The sequence below is a fragment of the Lonchura striata genome, chromosome 18, assembly GCF_046129695.1.
Source record: "Lonchura striata isolate bLonStr1 chromosome 18, bLonStr1.mat, whole genome shotgun sequence".
Classification (NCBI taxonomy): domain Eukaryota; kingdom Metazoa; phylum Chordata; class Aves; order Passeriformes; family Estrildidae; genus Lonchura; species Lonchura striata.
In genome coordinates, this window is record NC_134620.1 from 3,228,414 (window position 1) to 3,251,525 (window position 23,112).

The 23,112-nt window shown below is 55.2% G+C and overlaps 1 protein-coding gene across 1 annotated transcript in view; it reads left to right on the top strand.

Annotated features, from left to right (window-relative positions):
* The window catches only part of NOS1 (nitric oxide synthase 1), a 66,504-nt gene that overhangs the window by 22,025 nt on the left and 21,367 nt on the right, over positions 1–23,112 (top strand). The window contains exons 3-15 of the mRNA XM_031506259.2: positions 1,698–1,830; positions 7,247–7,375; positions 9,435–9,580; positions 10,422–10,584; positions 12,578–12,669; positions 13,128–13,269; positions 14,395–14,534; positions 14,936–15,110; positions 16,336–16,437; positions 17,080–17,274; positions 18,744–18,829; positions 21,720–21,864; positions 22,788–22,892. Of these exons, the coding sequence (XP_031362119.2) occupies positions 1,698–1,830; positions 7,247–7,375; positions 9,435–9,580; positions 10,422–10,584; positions 12,578–12,669; positions 13,128–13,269; positions 14,395–14,534; positions 14,936–15,110; positions 16,336–16,437; positions 17,080–17,274; positions 18,744–18,829; positions 21,720–21,864; positions 22,788–22,892 (1,753 nt within the window). The remainder of the gene's footprint in view (positions 1–1,697; positions 1,831–7,246; positions 7,376–9,434; positions 9,581–10,421; positions 10,585–12,577; positions 12,670–13,127; positions 13,270–14,394; positions 14,535–14,935; positions 15,111–16,335; positions 16,438–17,079; positions 17,275–18,743; positions 18,830–21,719; positions 21,865–22,787; positions 22,893–23,112) is intronic.

Consider the following 23,112-nt stretch of genomic DNA (forward strand, 5'->3'; position numbering starts at 1 on the left):
GTGGCCTGGAGGGGCACAAAAATCCCAGGAAAAAAGGGCCCCTAGGCACCTGTGCCTCCTCACTTGCACCAAGGTGGCTCCTTTCCAATGTTTGGAAGGTGGCCAAAGCCCAGGGAAATATTTTGGCAGCTGAGCATGGTTCTGTAAAAGCAGAAAAATGACAGGAAAAGCACAGGGAGATGCTCTTTAAATGAAGTCTTTTCCTCAAGCTAAAGGAGTTCAAGGACTGTGAAACGGAATTTATTTGTATTTATTTGTCTTGCTGAAATTGAATCAGGAGCATCCTGTTGCTTTGATTGATGCCTTGGGTGCAAGTGCCCTACTTTGGTCAGTGCCCAAACCCTGCCCCCGTTAACGAGAATTCTCATTATTGATTCAGTGGCACCTGGAAGGCTTTTAAGGACCGACAGCAGGAGCAAAACCATTCCAGAGGGCATTTCCTGGTGCCTGTGCCCATCCTGAGCCATGCCCCTGCTCAGCCCAACCCTGGAGCCCCTTCCCTGGTGGCCGTGGTGGTGCTGGTGACACAGGTGCCACCCCGGCCTGCCTGAATGTCCCCTCTCTAAACCCCTTCTGTTCTCTCCTTAGTCAGGGCTCACCTGGCAGAGGTTTTGCATCAGCTCTGGTGGCATTTCAGAGCCTCTCCCACATCCCAAAATGTGCGTGGTGCAGTGAGCTACCCGAGCGACCCCTGAGTTACACCTGAGCTACCCCTGAGCTACCCCTGAGTTACACCTGAGTTACACCTGAGTTACACTTGAGCTACACCCGAGCTACACCTGAGTTACACTTGAGCTACACCTGAGTTACCCCTGAGCTACCCCTGAGCTACCCCTGAGTTACCCCTGAGTTACACCTGAGTTACACTTGAGCTACACCCGAGCTACACCTGAGTTACACTTGAGCTACACCTGAGTTACACCTGAGCTACCCCTGAGCTACCCCTGAGTTACACCTGAGCTACACCTGAGTTACACCTGAGTTACACCTGAGCTACCCCTGAGTTACACCTGAGCTACCCATGAGCTACACCTCAGCTGCACCTGTTACCCCTGAGCTACACTTGAGTTACACCTGAGCCACCCCTGAGCTACCCCTGAGCTACCCCTGAGCTACCCCTGAGTTACCCCTGAGTTACACCTGAGCCACCCCCGCGCCACCCCGCATTGCTCCGGTGCCACCCTGGTGGCCGCCAGCGCGGGGCTGTCCCCGTGCCCGGCCGTCCCCCGTGCCCAGCAGCTCCAGGGCCGGTCCCTCGGTCTGCGGGCTGAAATCTCTTCCACTGCCCGTGGCTGGGAAGGTCAGGGAGAGCAGGGAGCCTCCTGGGAGCCTCCTGCTTGCTCTGCCTTATTTTTCCTCTTCCCTGCCCACCACCACCACCGAGCTGCTCTGCCAACTCCTCCTGCCAGGAGCTTCTGCAGCCTCCTTTCCCCTCTCCATGCTTGTTTTCCCGGGGTTCCCGCTGGGCTGTTGGGGTGCAGAGGCTCTGCTGTGGGACGGGGCATTCCTGCGGCGCTGAGGTGGAGCTCCCACGGTGCTCGAGCTGTTCTCACCTCGGTGATTCACCGCCCTGGCCCAGGCTCTGCCTTTCCTCCCTTCCCACGGGCCCCCGGCCAGGTTTTGGCTCCTGTGGGAAGCAGCTGGAGCAGGAGCTGTGCCCGTGGTGCCAGCGGCCCAAGAGGTTTTTAACGCTTCAGTTTCAGGGAAGGGGACAACGATCCCCAGAAAGCTTTGCCGGCTCGGATGGAGAACGATCGTGTCCTGGGGGACCTGTGGGGGAAGAGCAACGTCCCCGTGGTCCTGAACAACCCCTACTCCGAAGCAGAGCAGGTAAGAGGCCATGGCTGGGGCTGCTTTGGGTGGGAAAACCGAAATTCCCAAGGTTTGTGGGAATGTGACCCATCCCGGAGGGCTCTCACGGCACAGAGAACCTGCAGGGACAACGTGTGGCCCCAAAAGCTGGAGGTGATGGATCCCAGAGGCTGTTTGGGCCAGGAGCTGCAGCGGCTGTGGTTCAGGCAGGGAATGGAGGTCACTGGAGAATGATGCTCCTCATCCTAGGGCTGACGTGGGATGGGAGCCCAGCCAGGGAGCAGGACGCCGAGGCCTCCCTGGGGAACGTGATCCCTTTGGGTGGCACAAGGCCAAGCTGCATCATTAAAGTCATTTGGATTCATCTGATGGTAATTCAATAGAGCACTTCAGATAATGCCTTCCACGGTGCCTTTTCATCTCCTCACACTCCACGGCCGTAAATTCTCAGGCTTCCTTGCCAAGAGGAGATTAACTCCACGTTTGTAGCAGAGCCAGAGACGTCAGGCAGACCCTGCCACGCCACCAGGATCACCTCAGGGAAAACACGACGTGCGTGAGCTCTGCTCTGCTTGGGCAAAAGGATCTCCCTGATGGGATTGTCCAGGGCAGGACCTGGGGACCAGACTCCATGGAAGGGGAGATCACCTCCCTGCCATGGGCAGGAACAACTCTCACTGTCCCAGGCTGCTCCCAGCCCCATCCAGCCTGGCCTTGGGCACTGCCAGGGATCCAGGGGCAGCCACAGCTGCTCTGGGCACCTGTGCCAGGGCCTGCCCACCCTCCCAGGGAACAATTCCCAATTCCCAATATCCCATCCATCCCTGCTTTCTGGCAGTGGGAAGCCATTCCCTGTGTCCTGTCCCTCCATCCCTTGTCCCCAGTCCCTCTCCAGCTCTCCTGGAGCCCCTTCAGGCCCTGGAAGGGCTCTGAGCTCTCCCTGGAGCTTCTCCTCTCCAGGTGAGCACCCCCAGCTCTCCCAGCCTGGCTCCAGAGCAGAGGGATGGGTGGTCTGAAGACCACAGAGATTCCTACAGGAACATCCAGTGCCACCCCAGCCATGGCAGGGACACCTCCCTGTCCCAGGCTGCTCCCAGCCCTGTCCAGCCTGGCCTTGGGCACTGCCAGGGATCCAGGGGCAGCCACAGCTCCAGAGCAGAGGCGCTCCAGCCCTTGCAGCATCTCTGGTTCCTCCTCTGGACTCTCTCCAGCAGCTCTGGGTGCCTCCTGAGCTGGGGCCCAGAACTGGATGCATTTCTCCTGGCAATCCTGCATGCAAAGATGCTCCCATGCACTTTTGCAGCCTGGCATCATCAGACACCCACAAGAGACACACGAGACCCTCTGAGCTGGTGCTGGTGGCCACACAGGGCACTGGGGTAGCCCTGGCCACACTGCAGAGCTGTAGCCAGCCTGGCTGGGTGCATTTCCACCCTCCCTCACCTCAGAACCGTGGCCCGGCAGCACAGCCACCCTTGGGTTGAGTGTCACCCCACGCCAGTGGCAGCAGCCCTGAGCTGCAGCAGCCACTGGGGGCTGGCCCTGGGCAGCCCCACGTCCCAGCCCGTGGAATCCTGAGCCCGGGGACAGCTCAGTGCTGCTCCTCTTGCCCCAGCTCTGCAGAGACTCCGTCTCCCTGCCTCCTTTGCTAAGCCCGTGCGTGTCCGTGTCTGTTACTATAAGCACTTTATAACCTTCTGTGTGCAGAGCTTAATTTCTCTCTGTGCTGGGGCTGCCAAAACCGCCTGTTTTAAGCTGCTATTAAACTCTTTATTATTTTTTTTTCCACTGGATGCACAGCTTTCTTTTTATCCTTCTTATCCCCGAATCCTTACGCCTGCTTTTCTGGAAGCAGTCTGGCTTTTCCCCCAGCCATTCCCCGGGGCTGTGTGCAGTCAAGGCAGCTGAACTTCTTTCAAGCAGCAATAAATACTATTAACACAGGGGAAAGTCAAGCCAAGTGGGAACTTTCCTTGGTTTTTTTTGAAGCAGGATTGGGTGGATTCACTTGGCCAGGTGGCGAATGCTCACTGAGGCTCGTAATAAGGTGCTGAAAGCCCCGCTGGGCATCGATCCCCATCCCTCTGTTATTTTTTACAAAACCACACGGCGTTTTTTGCTGGTTTCCCAGGAGCCCGATCCCCTTGGCCCCAACCCTGAGGATGCCAGGTCCGGCTTCTCTCCGCAGGGACCGATCTGCGAGCAGCCCGAGGGCAAGCGGGAGCTCTGTGCCCGCCTGGCTCTCAGGGGAAGCGACTCCGAGCAGCTTTGCGAGGGCGATTTGCAGCTGTGCCAAGGCAGGGGACACGCTCTGAGCCGAGCGTGGACGGAAATGTCAGCACGGAGATAAATCCACCGCCCGGCTGATGCTGCTGCTGCTGCGCTCGCCCCGGTGCGACCCAGCCGGGCGCTGCCACCGCGGGGTGAGCACCTGCAGAGGCCAGGCCGGGAGGTGTCCGCTGTCACCGTGTCCCCAAGGAGTCCCCAGGGCTGGCAGGGCTCTTCCTGCGGGAGCAGACAGCTCGGGAGCCGCGAGGTGCCGGCACGCTCTGGTACGAGCTGTTTGCATGCCGCGGCTGCCGCAGTTGTCTTGTCCCTCTCCTGAGTCACCGATGTCCCAGCTGCTTAATTAAAACACGAAAAGATCTCACGCAGCCTCCCCGGCTGAGCGGCGGGGGAATATTTGGCTCTGGTTTCAGCACACACACACTCACACACAGACAGGAACTCACACACGGCTCTCTCCTAAGCTGTCCTGGCTTCTCTCTCTCTCCACAGCTGCTCCGGGATGTGGCTGCCAGAGCTGACACCTCTGCTCCAGCCTGGCTGCTGTCCCGGGGTTCAGCATCCCTCTGCTCCCTGGGCCTCTCCCAGCAAGGCACTGGGACTTCTTTTAATGGGGTTTTTAATGGGACTCATGGGGTCCCGTTGATCCCTGGAAGTGTCCAAGAAATGACGCTCGGTGCTCTCCTCTAGGTGACAGCTTGGTGCTCACTCTAAGGTTGGGATCCACCACCTCAGAGACCTTCCCTGATCTTAATGACTCTGTGACTCCAGGGTTCCAGTTTGCCCAGTCAATGGGAAGGGAGCAGCTTTGAGGGGGTTTGAGGCAGAACTTCTGCAGGCAGAAAAGCACCAACCCTCAGTGAAGTTCTGCCCCTCTGTCATCCCATGGTGGCAGGAGCTGCACGTCTGAAGGCTCAGATTTGGCCACATTTTTGAGTCTTGCATCCCCCCACTCGCTCCGAGGATGGGGACATTGCTTCATCTGCATTCCCAGTACGTTTTAGGGCCATACCTGCTCCAGCAAGGAGTATTTTAGCAGCACACCTTGTCAGGAGATCAAAACTCCCATTAAAAAGTGCTGGGTACAATCAACACTCCCTGCCTGGTGCTCCCGGCTTCTGTCTGGCAGGTGGAGCTGCAGGTGAGGATTGGTTTTGGTTGCATTTCTGAGCTGGTTTCAGCACATTTTGCCCATCTCAGGGAGTTGCTCTGAGCAATCAGGCGCAGAGGGAAGGTGGTAGATTGTCCCCTTTGGCCCTCGGGGTGGGTCAGGGAGCACAGGAAGCTGTTGGTGGCTAAAGAATAATTCCATTCTCTTTGAGGAGTAAAACAAGCAGGGGGAAAAAAATTACCAGGAGCTGCCACTGCCATGATTCAGGCTGGACTCTTCAAAATTGAAAAAAATTAGCTTTAAAAATAGTGTTTTTCCAGGACTACATCGAGGAGCTTCTCATTTACTGCTGGGTTTGAGCTGTGCATGAGGTTTTTCATTTGGTTTCTGCAACATGCAAAGGGGAGGCTGAGATGTGGCGTGTGGACATTTGGCTTCAAGGGGCAGACTTTGACACACTCCTTGGGAAAATCATGGGATTTGTGGCATGAGGAATGTCAGAGATCCACAGCAGCACAGCCTGAGGGGGTGCAGGCTGCAGCTTTTGGAAGCTGCAAGGGCTAAAGGAGGTCCTGCTGAGGATTCAGGCTGTAAATCTCTGCTTTCCCCTCCAGCCTCTGTCCCTTGCTCCCAGAATATGTTTTCAGAGTGTGGCATTACACCACGAGCCTCAGGCTGCTTGAAATCCCTGGTTTCCAGGAAAAAAAAAAGAAAAAAAAAGAAAAAAAAAAAAGAAAAAAAAGTCCGGACATTATGGTAGAAACGAGAACTGAGCAAAAAGTGCAAAGGTGTCTGCTCAGCCCAGGCCTCGGCCTTGGAGTCAGCCAGGATGAATCTCTCCAAGATTTGGGAAAGCAGAGCAATCCTCTGGTGAAGTGGGAACCAGTCAGAGCTGGAGCCTGGCTGCTCTGCCATCCCTGTGCCTCCTGCTGCTTTCCCTCCTGAGCCAGGAGCTTCTCCCAGCCTGTGCTGCTTCTTTGCTTCTTTAGATTTGTGCTGCTGCTGTAAGGGTGACAGGAGCCCAGGATCCCCAGAAAGCAGGTGACATTCTACTGAAGGCAGCGTCAGCTTCAGGAAAACCAGATTAATTCAAAAGGAACACCAGCCCCAGGATTCCTGTGGGAAGGGACAGAGCCAGTCCAGCCCAGAGCTGCTGTGCAGAGCCTTGAAGTGGTGCCAAACACCGGCAGCTTTGGCCAGGACACTCTCAGATGTCTCCTGCAGCAGCAGTGCCATGGTTCCAGTGCTGGAATTACATCCCTGATTCCTAGGAGACAGAGCTCTGCTGCCCAGAGCCACTGCAGACAGACTGCCCTGTCCCCATGGGCAGACTCCGATGGCTCTTGAAGCTCTAAGTGCTTGGGGTAAGGGCCACAGCAGAAAATTGCAGTTTTGTCTGTGAAAACATGCAAAAAGGAGCACCTGTAGCCAGTTCTGCTCCTCTGTGCTGGCACAGATCTCAGGCAGAGCTGGATGAGCCCATCCCAAGGCAGTGCCAGGGAGCTGAGCTGGAGAAATCCAACTACACTCATGATTCAGCATCCCCCCAACTTGAGTAATTGATCCATCCCCATTCCTACAAGCTTTCCAGCATTGGTATCAGAGGAGCTGTGCCTTTGGCTTGCTCAGATTGGTGCTCAGCTCTTTGTTCTTCCAGGCAGAGCTTGGCACCTGCAGAACCTGAGCAGGTGATGCTCCTTGGCAAGAAACATCCCACAGATTTTGGAGGAGAGTCTTCCTCTAAGAATCCTGAACACAACATTCTCCAAGTCACTTCCACCTCTGGTTTTAGCTCATTTTCCACAAGTTTTGCTGTCCCATAACCAGACACGACTTCTTTATTCACCTGCGAGTCAGCTGCTCCACTGTAGGATCCCAAATAAAGCCAAATATTGGGATAACCCACCTTGTCTGGCTGTGTCCCCGCTGGAATTTATACACAGCCATCCAGCCACAGACGATGCTGTGTTGTTGGGACCTTTTCCTGCATTTTGCTGATGAGTTCTGACTTTGTGCTGGGTGTTCCCTCTTTTCCAGCCGCCTCCATCCGGGCGCCAGTCCCCAACCAAGAACGGGAGCCCTTCCAAATGTCCCCGCTTTGTGAAAATCAAGAACTGGGAGACGGGCTCCGTGCTCCACGACACCCTGCACCTCAAGACCGCCATGGTGAGTAGAGCTGGCCAAAATTCCCTGAGCACCGTTGAGTGGATGGCACAGCTTCCAAGGTGGATTTACCCAGGAATGCAGAAGTGGGGGAATTCAGTCTTGTCTCCATGTCTTGGTTTGAAAAGACAGATGTCTGCTGAGGAAGGCAGGAGCCTCTCTTGAAATAGAAAATGTAAATCCCCTCCCTCTGAATTATTATAATTTTGAAATTAGGGGCTGTCAGAAGAAGATATGGGAGCAGAAATAACCATTCTTTATTAGGGGAAAAAAATTGAAAATTAAAAAAAAGAAAATGCAGTAATACAAAACAACCCTGCCAGAGTCAGACCATGCCCTGTCCCCCTGTGGGTCAGGGAGGTGGCTCAGCCCCATCCCAGGGGGGCTCAGCCCTCCTGCAGTGCCAGCTGTGCTTCTGCTGGAGCAGGATCCTGCACAAGGGGGGAGTTTTCCTCTGGAGCTCCAGGGCTGGGGGAGATGGGCCTGGGCTCCTCTGGGAATGCAGGGGGGAGAAAGCTGCTCCTCTGGGAATGCAGGGGGAAGGAAGCTGCTCCTCTGGGAATGCAGTGGGAAGAAAGCTGCTCCTCTGGGAATGCAGTGGGGAGAAAGCTGCTCCTCTGGGAATGCAGGGGGAAGAAAGCTGCTCCCCTGGGAATGCAGTGGGGTAGAAAGCTGCTCCTCTGGGAATGCAGAGGGAAGAAAGCTGCTCCTCTGGGAATGCAGGGGGAAGGAAGCTGCTCCTCTGGGAATGCAGAGGGAAGGAAGCTGCTCCTCTGGGAATGCAGAGGGAAGAAAGCTGCTCCTCTGGGAATGCAGGGGGAAGAAAGCTGCTCCTCTGGGAATGCAGGGGGCAAAGGCTGCTGTGCTGTTCCCAGGTCAGATTGGATCCAGGTAGGAATGCTTGGCTCCTCCCCTGGGCACAGCATCTCCCATGGATGATGGAATTTTCTCAGCCATGCAGGGACACTCAGTGGCCATGGACAGCAGAGATCTCCTGGAGGGAGGATTGGCTGTGGGAGAGATAAAGAAAAAACTGCCCAAAAAAAGCAGAGAACTGCCCCAGCTCTGACAGATGGGGATAGAACACAGACCCCCAGCCACATCTTGCAACCTGAGGCACTCCAGTAGGGTTTGAATTTCGAATCTGGTGCAATAATCAGAGAGATGCAAATGCATCTGGGATAAATAAGGAAAAGCATTTGACTTCATGCCAAGCTGGGGTGTGAATCCCATCTCTGCATTGCCTGGATCAGGAGGGAGAAGTGGTGGCTGCACAAGGCCTGGCTGCCACCACCCGGTGTCCCCAGCCAGCTGGGATGTCCCTGTTTGTCAGACACCACCTTGCTCTGTGTGGGTGGTCACGGACTGCCTCAGCCCAGCTCTGGTGAGCAGCAGTACCATGGTGGCTCCAGAGCATTCCTGTCCCTCCTGTCCCCTCAGAGCGTTCCTGCTCCCTTCTGTCCCCTCAGAACATTCCTGTCCCTCCTGTCCCCTCAGACCATTCCTGTCCCCTCAGAACATTCCTGTCCCTCCTGTCCCCTCAGAGCGTTCCTGTCCCTCCTGTCCCCTCAGAGCATTCCTGTCCCTCCTGTCCCCTCAGACCATCCTACTCCCTCCTGTCCCCTCAGACCATTCCTGTCCCCTCAGACCATCCTACTCCCTCCTGTCCCCTCAGAGCATTCCTATCCCTCCTGTCCCCTCAGAACATTCCTGTTCCCTCCTGTCCCCTCAGACCATTCCTGTCCCCTCAGAACATTCCTGTCCCCTCAGAACATTCCTGTCCCTCCTGTCCCCTCAGAGCATTCCTGCTCCCTCCTGTCCCCTCAGACCATTCCTGTCCCCTCAGAGAATTCCTGTCCCTCCTGTCCCCTCAGACCATTCCTGTCCCCTCAGAGCGTTCCTGTCCCTCCTGTCCTCTCAGAACATTCCTGTCCCCTCAGACCATTCCTGTCCCTCCTGTCCCCTCAGACCATTCCTGTCCCCTCAGAGCATTCCTGTCCCTCCTGTCCCCTCAGAACATTCCTGTCCCCTCAGAGCGTTCCTGTCCCTCCTGTCCCCTCAGGCCACGGCGTGCACCGAGCAGATCTGCATGGGCTCCGTGATGACCCCCAGCCCCCACATCCGCAAGTCAGAGGACACCAGGAGCAAGGAGGAGGTGCTGCTCCTGGCTAAGGACTTCATTGACCAGTACTACTCCTCCATAAAGAGGTGAGCGCTCCTCAGCCACAGCCCGGGGCTGCTGCTGGGGCCGAGATGTCCCCGGTGTCCCCCAGAGCTGCCCCAGCACCGGGCCCAGCGCAGGAGGGACCCCGAGCTGCTGGAGCCAGGCCAGAGGAGGCACCAGGATGATCAGAGGGATGGAGCAGCTCTGCTGGGAGGAAAGGCTGAGGGAGTTGGGATTGTTCAGCCTGGAAAAGAGAAGCTTTGGGGTGACCTCATTGCGGCTTTCCAGTGCCTGAAGGAGGCAAAAAGAAACATGGAGAGAGACTTGAGGCAAGGGATGGAGGGACAGGACACAGGGGATGGCTTCCACTGCCAGAGGCAGGGATGGATGGGATATTGGGAATTGGGAATTGTTCCCTGGGAGGGTGGGCAGGCCCTGGCACAGAGTGCCCAGAACAGCTGTGGCTGCCCCTGGATCCCTGGCAGTGCCCAAGGCCAGGCTGGGACTGGGAGCAGCCTGGGATGGTGGAAAGTGTCCCTGGCTGTGGCTGGGGTTGGAATGGGATGGGATTTAAGGTCCCTTCCAACCCAACCATTCCATGATTTCATTATCTGCTCTCCCATGCATGTGAGTCACAGCACGGGGAAGCCTTGGTGCTCCTTCAGCAGATGCTTTTGGGTGGAGTTTCATTTGTGGTGTTTGTCATGTCTCTGCACAAGCCACTGTCCGTCCCCCTGTCCTTGCCCACCTCTTATCCCAAATCTGGGACAAGCACCCACAAAATCCCTGTGGGTGTGTGCAGGAACGAGGTATTCCCAGTGGAGAGCAGCAGCATCCCCTGCCCCCCGCCTGACCCTGCACCTCCTGTGCTCCCAACCTCCCCAGATCCGGCTCCAAGGCCCACATGGAGAGGCTGGAGGAGGTGACCAAGGAGATTGAGGCCACCGACACCTACCAGCTGCGGGACACGGAGCTGATCTACGGAGCCAAGCACGCCTGGCGCAACGCGGCGCGCTGCGTGGGCAGGATCCAGTGGTCCAAGCTGCAGGTCAGCACCAACCCCACCAGAAACACCCAGGAGATTCCTGCCAGAGGCTGTGCTGGAGTTTTGGAGAGGCAAATCCTGCTCTCCACCACCTGGGAGGCACAGCACAGGTCCAGGGGCAGCCGTTCAGCAGCACACACAGCTCCCCTCAGCAGCTTTGGGATGTTGGCAGGAGCTGGAAAAGTGTCTGTGGGATGGGAGATGAGGTGGCTGTGTCTGAAATGGAAGCTGGTGCTCCAGGGGACATTTTCCAATATCAGATCCTGCTCCAACATCTTTCCTGCTGTTTCCAACCTGTTGCTCCACCTGGAGCGAGGCAGCAGGACACATTTGTCCTCAGTACTGAGATCCAGCAGGGGAGGATTTGGCTCAGCGCCCCTTTGGCAAGGGAAACACAGAGCAGGATTGGAAATCAGTGATCCCTAGGGAATCCCTTGGTACAGAGCTGTCCTCTCCTTCTGTAACCTGGAACAAATCCAGCGCTGCTGAGAGCTCCTGTGGCTGCTTCACACAGGGAGTGGGCACAGTCGCTTCTGTTGCTCCCCCTTCCTGATTTCCTGATGCTTTTGTGGCTGCCCGGATCCCTGCAAGTGTCCAAGGCTACTTCCAGGGTGGATGGGGCTTGGAGCAGCCTGGGGCAGTAGAAGGTGTCCCTGCCATGGGCACGGGGTGGATGAGATGCTCTTTAAAAGTCCCAACCCAAACCATTCCATGATTCCCTCCCTCAGCCCTGACTGACACCTGTCCTGCTCCAGCTTGGAGTGCTGATCTACAAGAGAAGCAGAGCAGACTCCATAATTGCTGGGGGATGAGGCAGGAACAGCAGCAGGTTGGCAGTATGGGAACGAGGAGGTTTTTGCCTGAGCAGCAGATGAGTCACCTCTCCAAAGCAAAAGGGGCAGCTGGATTAGACTTCCACGTGTTCCAAAGGCAGGGAACACATAATTATGGAGCTTTAGATCCCTGAGAAGCCACAGTGGTGTCTGGAGTTCTCCATGTGCTGTGTTTCCTCTGCCTGGCTCTGCCCTAGGAGCTGGAACATCCCCACAACTGCCGGAGCAATCTCTAGTTCGGGGTGGCTCCGTGTGGTGGAAAAGTCTCTCCTCCACCCATGCTTCCAAAGAAAAGCTCAGCAGCCTCTTGTTGTTTGGTCTCAAGGCAGTTTATTGCAATTTATCTAAAAGATTTTCTTCTGGGGCTGCTGTGGTTTGCTCACAGCTCAGGCAGAGGCACACACACACCCTGACATCCTCTCTGACCCCGACTGCTTCTTCTCTCCCCGCCCAGGGCTGCTGCTCTCTTTTATATGGTACATTACGTGTGACATGGTTACAGTTTATCCCCCAATGCCTATTACCTATATTAAATGGTGCTTTTCTATCTTTTAGATGGTACATTACATGTTACATGGTTACAGTTTTCCCCAATGCCTATTACCTATATTAAATGGTGCTTTTCTATCTTTTAGATGGTACATTACATGTTACATGTTTACAGTTTTTCCCAATGCCTATTACCTATATTAAATGGTGCTTTTCTATCTTTTATATGGTACATTACATGTTACATGTTTACAGTTTTCCCCAATGCCTATTACCTATATTAAATGGTGCTTTTCTACTCTAAACCAATCTGTGAGTGCCAACATCACCAAGAACATGGAGGTAAGGAAGAAGAAAGAGGGAGGACAGGGCAGGCCCAAATCCCAAATCCATCTTGAAACTTCTGACCCCCATGTACAAAACCAAAACCCCCCTGTACAGCACTCAAAAATTCTTCCCTTTACTTTGTGACTACTTCTACTCTAATATCTAAACTTTTGTGACTTCTTGTTCTTCCTGCAAGGTTGGTAAATTGTTCCATGGCTCAAACCCAAAATCACAGCTGTTTGCAGCTGCCTGCCAGGGTCTCAAATGCTTCTGACCTGGGCCCAGAACCTCCAGAAATGTCTGAGGGACATTTTGAGTTCCGACACACAACTGCTTCCCCGTTCCAGGTGTTCGATGCCCGGGACTGCACCACAGCCCATGGGATGTTCAATTACATCTGCAACCACATCAAGTATGCCACCAACAAGGGGAACCTCAGGTGAGCCACCAGGGAGTCACCAGGCTTTGGACCCGAGGGCCTCTGGACGAGTGGAGATCCAGCTCTGGGACCTGCTGGGGTTGGGTCTGGGCACTGCACAGCCAGCAGCCATCCTGGGAAGGGTTAGAGGGACACGACCTGGGCTGGAGGAGCACTGCTGGTCCAAGTCTCTCTCCTCTTGCTGCCTGTTGGACCTCAGAGGGAATATTTCCCCATTATTTCCCCTTTCCTACATTCTGCATCCAGCACAGAGCTCAGCCTGCCCTCCAGGTCTGTCTGACCCCCCCCCTGCTAGCAGCCAGCATCAGGGAACACCCCAAATTCCAGAGCCGCCAGCGTCACAGCTCACACTCCTCACTCAGGGCACACCCAGAGCTGGTGGCAGCACCTTTTCCTCCAGGATCTCACCCCTCCCACAACTCCTGGCGCTGATCACCAGCGCTGCCTTTCCCTTCCAGGTCTGCCATCACCATCTTCCCGCAGCGCACGGACAGCAAGCACGACTTCCGCATCTGGAACGCGCAGCTGATCCGCTACGCCGGCTACAAACAGCCCGACGGCTCCGTGCTGGGGGACCCCGCCAACGTGGAGCTGACCGAGGTACAGCTGTGCCACTCTGCCCTTTCCTCACCCTTCTCCACCCTCGCCATGGCCTGCGCCCAAAACCTCTCCCAGGTCTTCCCTCCAATGAAGTTGGTAGAGCTGGCAGGGCAGTTGTGTCCATGTCTCAGGGCTTTCCCTTGTACCCAGATGGATTTTCTCGGGAAGTTTCCTTTTCCTTGAAGCCTCCTCCAGGGCTTACACCCCTCCGTAATCTCCTTGTCCCCAAAAATGAGAGATGGGGCAACTGAGAGGTGTTTTAAAAACTTTAATTCCATTTTCAGTCTCATGAGAAGGGTGAGGCAATACAGATGTTATAATTCACATCATCACAATCAGAAGCTGATTATTTCCTAATTACAAAACACTGTAAGTGTTTCTTGGTCTATCAGCTTTAACCACACCATGCTGTAGATGCCTTAAAGCCAATAATCTAAAATTACCTCTCGTGAGTCCCACTACAATGCATTTTCACAGTTCCATTTCTCCAAAGTATCCAGTCTTGTTTGCAAGGCCAGCTTTGAAGCTTGTTTCTAGCTCCATTTCTCTCCCAGCAATGCCTGTCCTATTCCGTGGCATTTCTAAGTCAGCATTTCTTGTCTCAAGGTTTGAACACAGATGAACACTGTGTGGGCCTTCTGTCAGGCTTGGAGAATTCCCTACAAATCCATTTCCCACATTAAACCTGCCCTTCCCACACCTGCTGGGGACACACAGGAATTCTGGGCACCCTCAGAGGGAGAAGAGGCTGGGTCAAGCAGGTTGGGATTGTCCCGTGCAGCTCCAGCTGGGGAGGCTGGGTTTGTGTCACCCTCAGGTTTTTTCCCCAGGAGTAAAGGCTGGGTTTTGTCACTTCCCTGCTTTTCTCACCTGTTTTCTCCTTCACCATTGCAGGCACAAGCCATGATCCTACTGGGGACCAATTCCAGGCTCATTTACATCCTAAATTCCCTTTCCTTGGCCATGGGTGAGACAGGCCACCCCCTGTTGTAGCTCCCTTTGCTCAACCACAAGGACAGAAATCCTGCCAGGAGCAGTGCCCAGGAGCACACAATCCCCTGACCACACTGTCTGGAGAGCAGGTGACCTGCTGGGACACCAACCCTGCCTTTCTTTTCCCTGCAGATCTGCATCCAGCAAGGCTGGAAGGCTCCGTACGGGCGTTTCGATATCCTGCCCCTGCTCCTCCAAGCCAACGGCAACGACCCCGAGCTCTTCGAAATCCCACCAGAGCTCGTGCTGGAAGTGCCCATCCGACACCCCAAGTGAGTCAGGGGCAGCCCCAAAACTGCTCGAGGGGATCAGTAGGACTCAGCTCCTCCGGTTCCACCCTTGCCATGGCCTGGGGGGGCTGCACCCAAAACCTCTCCCAGGTTTTCCCTCCAGTGAAGTTGGCAAAGCTGGCAGGGCAGTGTCCATGTCTCAGGGCTTTCCCTTGTATCCAGATGGATTTTCTTAGGAAGTTTCCTTTTCCTTGAAGCCTCCCAGGGCTTACACCCCTCCATAATCACCTTGTCCCCATGAACAGCCCCAAAGGGAGCTACTGATGGAAATGTTCTGCTCAAGTCCTTCGCCCTGCTGGCAAAGTGACCTCCCCCATCCCCCTGCCTGCACTGGGAAGGGAACTCCTGGCTGGTTGCCTAATCCTGACCTCTTTCCTCGGCAGGTTTGAGTGGTTTAAGGACCTGGGCCTGAAGTGGTACGGGCTGCCAGCCGTTTCCAACATGCTCCTGGAGATCGGGGGCTTGGAGTTCTCCGCCTGCCCCTTCAGCGGCTGGTACATGGGCACGGAGATCGGCGTCCGCGACTACTGCGACAGCTCCCGCTACAACATCCTGGAGGTGACTCCTGCTGCTCCCGGCGGGTCTGGGGCTCCTGGGGACAGGCAGGACACCGGGGGAGCACAGGATGTCCCTTCTGGGGCCAGTTCTGGGCCCTCACTTTGGGAAGGATGTCGAGATGGTTGAGTGCATCCAGAGGAGGCAATGAGGCTGGAGAGGGGCTGGGAACACAAACCCTGTGAGGAACCACTGAGGGAGCTGGGGGTGCTCAGCCTGGAGAAAAGGAGACTCAGAGGGGACCTCATCACTCTGCACAGCTCCTGAAAGGTGTTTGCAGTCAGGTGGGGTCGGTCTCTTTCTCCGGGCAGCACTGACAGAACCAGAGGACAGTCTCAAGCTGCACCAAGGGAAATTTAAGTTAGATATCAGGAAAAAGCTTTTCACTGAAAGAGTGATAAAGTACTGGAATTCTCTGCCCAGGGAGGTGGTGGAGTCACCATCCTTGGATGTGTTTAACAAAGCCTGAATGTGGCACTGGGTACCAGGGTTGAGTTGAGGTGTTGGGGCTGGATTGGACTCGATGATCTTGAAGGTCTCTTCCAACCTGGTCATTCTGTGAATTCTGTGAGTTCTCATGGAGCCACATGGCTGAGGTTGGCGAGGTCTCTGTGTCCTGTGGGCCCAGCAGGGGTCTGACACAGCCAGTGTGGAGTTCCCCACAGGCTTCCCAAAGAATCTTAGGGATCAGCAGGCACCTGTGCTCAGCTGAGGCCAAGTGCTGAAACATGAAAAGGTGCAGAGACACTTGGTGGCTCCTCAGGGATGTGTGTGCCCTTGGGGACCCTCCAGCTGGTCCCATGGCTCATGGAATACCCACAGTAGGAGAGACAAAGCCAAGCCATGGGAAGGTGCCTGTGCAGAGGGTCTGGATCCATCAAAACCTCCCAGGGAAGGTTGTGTTATTTACAGGGGCTCTGTCCCTCCCCAGTCTCCTGAAAACTGGAGGGGTGGGAGCAGTGTGAGTGTCCAGCTGCTCCTGGTGGCCTCCTCAGCAGCATTTGGCCACCTGCCTCTGCTCAGGGAGGAGGAAAGGCCGTGCTCCTGCCAAGGAGAGGAAAAGGCAGGATTTCTTCCCAGAGGAAGGCACCACATCAGCCCTTCCCTGCCCTGTGGGTGCTTTGTGCCAGCCTGGGCCTCTCCTCTGGGTTCCTCTCCCCAAGCAGAGCTCTCCAATCCTTGTTTTTTGGCCGTTAAATCCTTCCCCTCCTGCCACGTGTTGTTACAGCAAGTGGCCAAGAAAATGAACCTGGATATGAGGAAAACGTCCTCGCTGTGGAAGGACCAAGCCCTGGTGGAGATCAACATCGCTGTGCTCTACAGCTTCCAGGTACCTCAGGGCCCTGCTTTGTCTGGGCCAGCCTGGAGGGACGCAGGGACTGGGTGGGACAAGTGTGGAGACATCCACCCAAGCATGACAGCTGAAATTGGGCGGTGCCTCCTGAATTTGGGCTGCTGCAGTGAGATTTAATAATCTCCCCACTCTGGATGTTGTAAAACAACACTGCCAGCACTTGAGTCCTGCTGGTCCAGAAGGAATATCCCAACAGGGGGAAAATCCAGCCCTTCTGACCTATCCATGAGGCAGGAACTGGCGCAGGTTCTCCCCCAGGCTGCACCTAAAGGTTGAGTAACAAAACCAATCCTTGGCCACCCCGCTTCAAAGGGTGAGAGTCCTTCCCAGAGCTGGGTTGGAAGAGCTTCCCAAGGGTCTGATGCTCCATCCCATCCATCCCATCTTTGCTTGGCCAGGACAGGGGAGCAGGGCTCCCATAGCACATCTGTTCTCAAAGCACTGGGGCAGCTTTAGAGCCTCCTTGGGAAGACCACGCTCAGCAGCCACCTGGGATCATCCCCAAAGACCATGGGAGTAAGGAATATCTGGGACAAGCAGCTCCAAATGTAAAATGTTATCTTTTTCCCTCTGGGATGTGTTGACAGCTGCTGGCTCTGCCCTCTTGTCCCCTGACAGAGTGACAAGGTGACCATCGTGGACCACCACTCGGCCACTGAGTCCTTCATCAAGCACATGGAGAACGAGTACCGGTGCCGGGGGGGCTGTCCCGCTGACTGGGTCTGGATTGTCCCGCCCATGTCGGGCAGCATCACCCCCGTCTTCCACCAGGAGATGCTCAACTACCGCCTGACGCCCTCCTTTGAGTACCAGGTGCTGTCCCCACCCTGCCCTCAGCGCTGCCTGTGGCCCAGGGCGGGCTGGGAGTGGGAGCTCAGGAGGTGCAGGAAGGAGAGGGACACCATCCAGCTCCTTCACAGTGGATATTTCACCCTAACATCGTGTAATGATGGGGTTTTGCCCCTCTGTGGGAATGTGGGACACCTGAGCTCCCAATTCTTAAGCACACTTTGGAAGTGCCTAATGGGTGGGTGGGGAAATGGCCTGGAAGACTCCTGCATCCCATATCCCATATCCCATTCCAGCCTGCAGGTTTGAGAGGATGGCTCCTGTATCCCATATCCCATATCCCATATCCCATATCCCATATCCCATATCCCATATCCCATATCCCATATCCCATATCCCATATCCCATATCCCATACCCCATATCCCTTATCCCAAATCCCATATCCCATACCCCATATCCTATGTCCCATACCCCATATCCCATACCCCATATCCCATACCCCATATCCCATATCCCTCTCCCATATCCCATATCCCATATCCCATATCCTATATCCCATTCCAGCCTGCAGGTTTGAGAGGATGGCTTCTGTATCCCATATCCCATACCCCATATCCCATACCCCATATCCCATATCCCATATCCCAAATCCCATACCCCATATCCCATATCCCATATCCCATACCCCATATCCCATATCCCATACCCCATATCCCATAGCCCATATCCCATTCCAGGCTGCAGGTTTGAGAGGATGCCTCCTGCATCCAGGGGATCCACCAGTGGGACAGGGGCTCCTTCCCAGCAGGCCCAGCAGGGGCTCAGGCGCTGCAGCTGGGGTGTTTAACGCTCCAGACCATGAAGAAAAGCCCCTAAGCAAACACTGCCTCGTTATCCAGGCAGCCCTGCTCCGGTGCTCTCCACACAATGTGACCTTTAGTCAAGAGCCCTTAAGGAATAATCACCGAGCAGGAGCAGTCTGTTCACTCCTGTAAGCAGCCCACCAGGCACCCCGATGCTTGCTGGCTCTGATTGCAGCCTGCAAGGGCACGGAATGAGCTTCTGTGTGCTTGCTCCTGCCTTCAGCTGCCTCCCCTTCCCAAAGGGCCTCTTAGGGGAAAAAAACCTGTGGCCAGAGCAGGGGAAAGGATCTGTTTCTATCACCTCTCCCCTTCTGGCGTTGTCTTCTTTTTTGGCTGTGGCCTATTAACGCTCCTCTCGAGAGGCGACAGAGCAATTGGCCAGATGCTGTTACAAGCCAGGAGGGTTTATTAGATTGCAATTTTCCTGGGCATGTTCCATTGCCCAAAAAAAAAAAAAACCCACAAGGCTCCAAGGATCAGGGACATAGAGAGGAGAGGGAGAGCTGTGCAGTAGCAGCTATTCCTCCCCTTCCTGACGGGAAGAATTTCACTCTCGGTGCTGTGGATGCTGCATTTCTCCAAGCTCTGAGCATTCCCCACCCTCTGATCCTGCTTTTCCCTCTCCTAGCCGGATCCCTGGAACACCCACGTCTGGAAAGGGGTCAATGGGACACCCACCAAGAAGAGGGCCATTGGCTTTAAGAAGCTGGCAAAGTGAGTACCGGCGTGCTCTGGAAAGGCCTGGAATGTTTGGGGCTGCTCCTGGATTTGAGCCCCCTGTGGGTGTGTGCATCACCCTACAGATGATGCACTGAGCCTGGCTTTGGGCTGCTGAAGGCTTTACCTGCCATGAGGGACATCTGGGGGCACAGGCAGTCCTTTGAGCACCCCCTCAGACCCCCAAAAGGGGTGTGAGCAGGTTGAACACCAGATCTTGGATATTGTTTGTTCTCCTGGGCTCGTCATTCTCTGGTTAAAAGGTCTTGATGCTCAGGGGTGGCTTTCCCACTTTTGGAGGGTGTTTTGACAGCTTTTCCTTTCCTTGGGGCAGGAAGATCTCCCTCTCTCTTCAGGGCTGTGCTGGCACTAACAAAATCAAACTCCTGTCCATATTCCTCATTTTCCCACTGACTTTTTCCCTACTTGAGGAGAACCCGCCCTCGGTGTGTGCCTAACCCTCCAAACACCTGCTTTGGAAGGAAGGGGGGAGATGGGAAGGAGGAACCTCCCTGCAAGGCAGCAGATGGATCAGGGCTGAGCTGAGATTTGCACTTCATGCTCAGTTGACCCCTGGCAAGGGGCCACCCCAGTGCCTCTTCCCTGCCAAGGCTCCTCAGCAGCAGGGATGCAGGAATGAAGCTCAGTTTGGACCCTTTGGCTGATTCTGGCCCGAATTCCTCCCCTGGGGGCCATTGGCAGACAGGAGCTGCTGGTTCTGTGGCAGCAGAGCCCTGGGCTGAGGCAGGAGAGGGCTGGGTGTGCCCTGGTGACGGTGGCCAGGCTGCCAGGTGGCCCTGGCTCGTCACAGCATCTCCCCACGCTTCAGTTTCCCTGAATCCCTGCTCTCAATTTGTTCCCACTCTTCAGCTGTCACCTCCTGCGAGCTGCTCTCCCTGGTGCATCCATAAACAGGAGTAGCAGCTGAGGAATGTGCTCCTGCAGCTGACACTGGGGCTGGGGGAAGAGCAGGAGGATTCATGGAGTTTGGAGGAAAAATGCTTTTATTGCTCCCCTCTGCCCCATTGAGGGATGGTTTTATAAAAATGTGAGCGTGGCAGGTCATTTAAAACAAAATCTCCATTGTTCTTGGTGTAGGGAAAGGAATTGTTTTTGTAATTCACCATTAATCCTGTCTGGATCTGAGCTTATCAGCTGTAGAAAAGGCAGCCTGAGCCCAGAGCCTTCAGCATGATTTGGTGCCTGCTCAGACTCAAAAATCTGGCCAAATCTGAGCCTTCAGACCTGCAGTCCCTGCCCTGAGGCCAGTGCAGGTCCTGGGGACAGGGGACACTGCCAGCAGGGGATGACAAAGGGGCAGAGCTTCGCTGAGGGTGGGGATGCAGCAGCAAACAGAAATGTTCCTGAGGCTGACCTTGCCACAGAGAGGAGCTGCCAGGGGCAGGCAGGATAAACCAGCCTGGAGGAGTTTCTACCTCCTCTTCCCTCTTTTTGTCCTCCCTAAATGATTCCCCAAAACCAGAGTATTTCTGGGCAGGAGGGGCAGGGGGAACTGGACTTCTCCTGCCCAGCCTCTGTTCCCACAGCTCATCTGAAGGGGATGCAGGGGCCCTGCTGGACTCAAAAACCTGGGGCGAGGGCTGTCAAAGTGAATCAGGCAGCCCTTCCTCTTGCAGAGGCCACAGAGATGCTTTGTGCTCCCTCAGCCTCCCAAAAATTGCCTTTCCCTGTTGCAACAGCAGCCCAAATCCAGACCTGATGGCGTTCTGCCTTTCTGGTGGCCCCATTTAAAGGCTTGGTGGTCCCCTTAGAAAAGAAGGTGTTTGGCATGTGGGAAAGCCAGCGTTGATGTGATTATGAATGTCCCTAAAATGACAAACCCCAACCTCTGCCCCCATCACGGTGCTCCCACTGATGCCTCAGACAAGGAATCAGCATTCCTGTGCTGCATCACCCACACCAGGACTGGAGAGAGCCTGGTGGCCCCTGGCCCCTCTATGTGCCCTGAGCCAGCAGGGAGAACTGCAGGAAAAGCACCCAGGCACTGCTGCAGGCACAGAAAGAGCCAGCTGGGCACAAGGCTGGGTTAAATGTGCCACCCCCCAGCCTGCTCCTGCCAGGGGAGGTCTCGGTGCCACCGGAGTGCAAATCACAGGCACTGGGACAGCTCGGTGTGACCTCGGTGTCGCCAGGCTCTGTGTGGAGCAGGCTGGCCAGGGCAGCTCCTGCAGAGCCTCCTGCATGGAGGAGCTGCTGTTCCTCCTGTAGCTCCAGCTCTGATTGGTTCCAGTTCTTCTCTCTTCTCTCTCTTCTTTCTCTTCTCTTCTCTTCTCTTCTCTTCTCTTCTCTTCTCTTCTCTTCTCTTCTCTTCTCTTCTCTTCTCTTCTCTTCTCTTCTCTTCTCTTCTCTTCTCTTCCCTTCCCCTTCCCTTTCCCCTTTCCCTTTCCCCTTTCCCCTTTCCCCTTTCCCCTTTCCCCTTTCCCCTTTCCCCTTTCCCCTTTCCCCTTTCCCTTTTCCCCTTTCTCCTTTCCCCTTTCTCCTTTCCCCTTTCTCCTTTCCCTTTTCCCCTTTCTCCTTTCTCCTTTCCCCTTTCTCCTTTTTCCCTTTCCCTTTCCCCTTTTTCTTTTTCCCTGCCCCTGATTCTTCTCCTGCTTCTGTGCCCCTGCAGAAATACCACCCCCATGCCTGGTTTAGCATTGTCCTCCTTCACCCCATTCAGGTTATTTTGGCTCTGTTCAAGCTCCCCCATCTCCTCTTCCTCTCTGACAAGTCGAGCTCTTCCAAGGCTTCCTTGATTGCCATGTGACAACCAAAATATTGATGCTACAGCTTTGTAAGGCTGCTCATTTAATAAGGAATAAAAAGGTCTGGGCTAGAGGCACAGGTAAGGAGCAGGCTCTGACTGGGATTTATTCCTGCTTCCCAGGGCTGTGAAGTTCTCGGCCAAGCTGATGGGCCAAGCCATGGCCAAGAGGGTCAAGGCCACCATCCTGTACGCCACAGAAACGGGCAAGTCCCAGGTCTATGCAAAAACCCTGTGTGAGATCTTCAAACACGCCTTTGATGCCAAGGTATTGCACCAGCTCCCAGCTCCTGACACGTGAGGGGTGTGAAGTCATGGGTGCTCCAAGGAGACACGTGGGAAACAGCTGCCCAGGGTGTGTCCCTGTGGGTCTGGGCTGGAGAAAAATCCCTGATTTCCTGCAATGACTGCAGCTGTGGCCCCTCGGGTGGCAGCTCCAGGGCTGCCCGTGTCCTTCCAGGCTCCTGGTCTGGTCAGAATCTGAGCTATTGATGATCCTGAGGTTGTGGAAAGTCTCTGTTTGTCAGCCCCGCTGCCAAAGCAGAAGCCACAATTGGTCTGTGCTGGTTTCCAGGTTGTTTATTCTGTTTATCTCTCACATGTTCTGCTGCCCTGCCCAGCTCTGTCCTGCAGGGCAGCGTGTGGGGCTCTGCCCTCAGTGGGATGTGACAAACATTAAATACCAGAAATTCCCTGGGCTGGATTGACAATAACGTGCCAATATCTGTCACCTACGTTGAACAGTGTGTCCCCAGCCTGAACCAACAGAAAAATGCCAACACCACAGTGAGACATGGAGGGCATGAAGAAGGAGAAAAAGGACAAGGCACACCCAATTTCCTCCATCTTGTCCCCTTTGGACCCCTTATCTAGAATCCTAAAATTTTACTTTTGCACCCGTGCCACACTTAGTTATTACTTATATCAAACACTCAGAGCTGGTAATTCATCCTGTAAGACTGAAAACTCTTTTCCATGGGCAGAGATCACAGCCAGTGTCTCTGGGGGCTCTGTCCAGGGAGGTTCCTGACCCCTGCCAGGGTCCCAGACCTGCCAGGGCAGCCAGAGGGAAGCCCTGGATTCCCACAGGTCCCACCCTCCCCGTGCAGAGATGCCAGCAGGGATGTGCTGTCCCCGTCCCCAGGCAGCCCAGGAGGCTCCCAGCTCTCTGTGACCTCTCTGTGCCCCCAGGTGATGTCCATGGACGAGTACGACGTGGTGCACCTGGAGCACGAGACCATGGTCCTGGTGGTCACCAGCACCTTCGGCAATGGGGACCCACCTGAGAATGGAGAGGTAGGACAGCAGGGGACAGCAGGGGACAGCAGGGGACAGCAGGGGACAGCAGGGCACAGGGCCAGGAACATCCTCGTTTGGCTCAGCCCGAGCTGGAAGGACCCAAACCAGGTCCAGGTGCTGTAGGAGGCTCCAGCCTGCTCTGGAGCAGGGCTGTCTCCTGATTCCCTGCCATGACACAGCCACTGACCCTGTTCTGTTTGTCCTGTGTGACCACCAG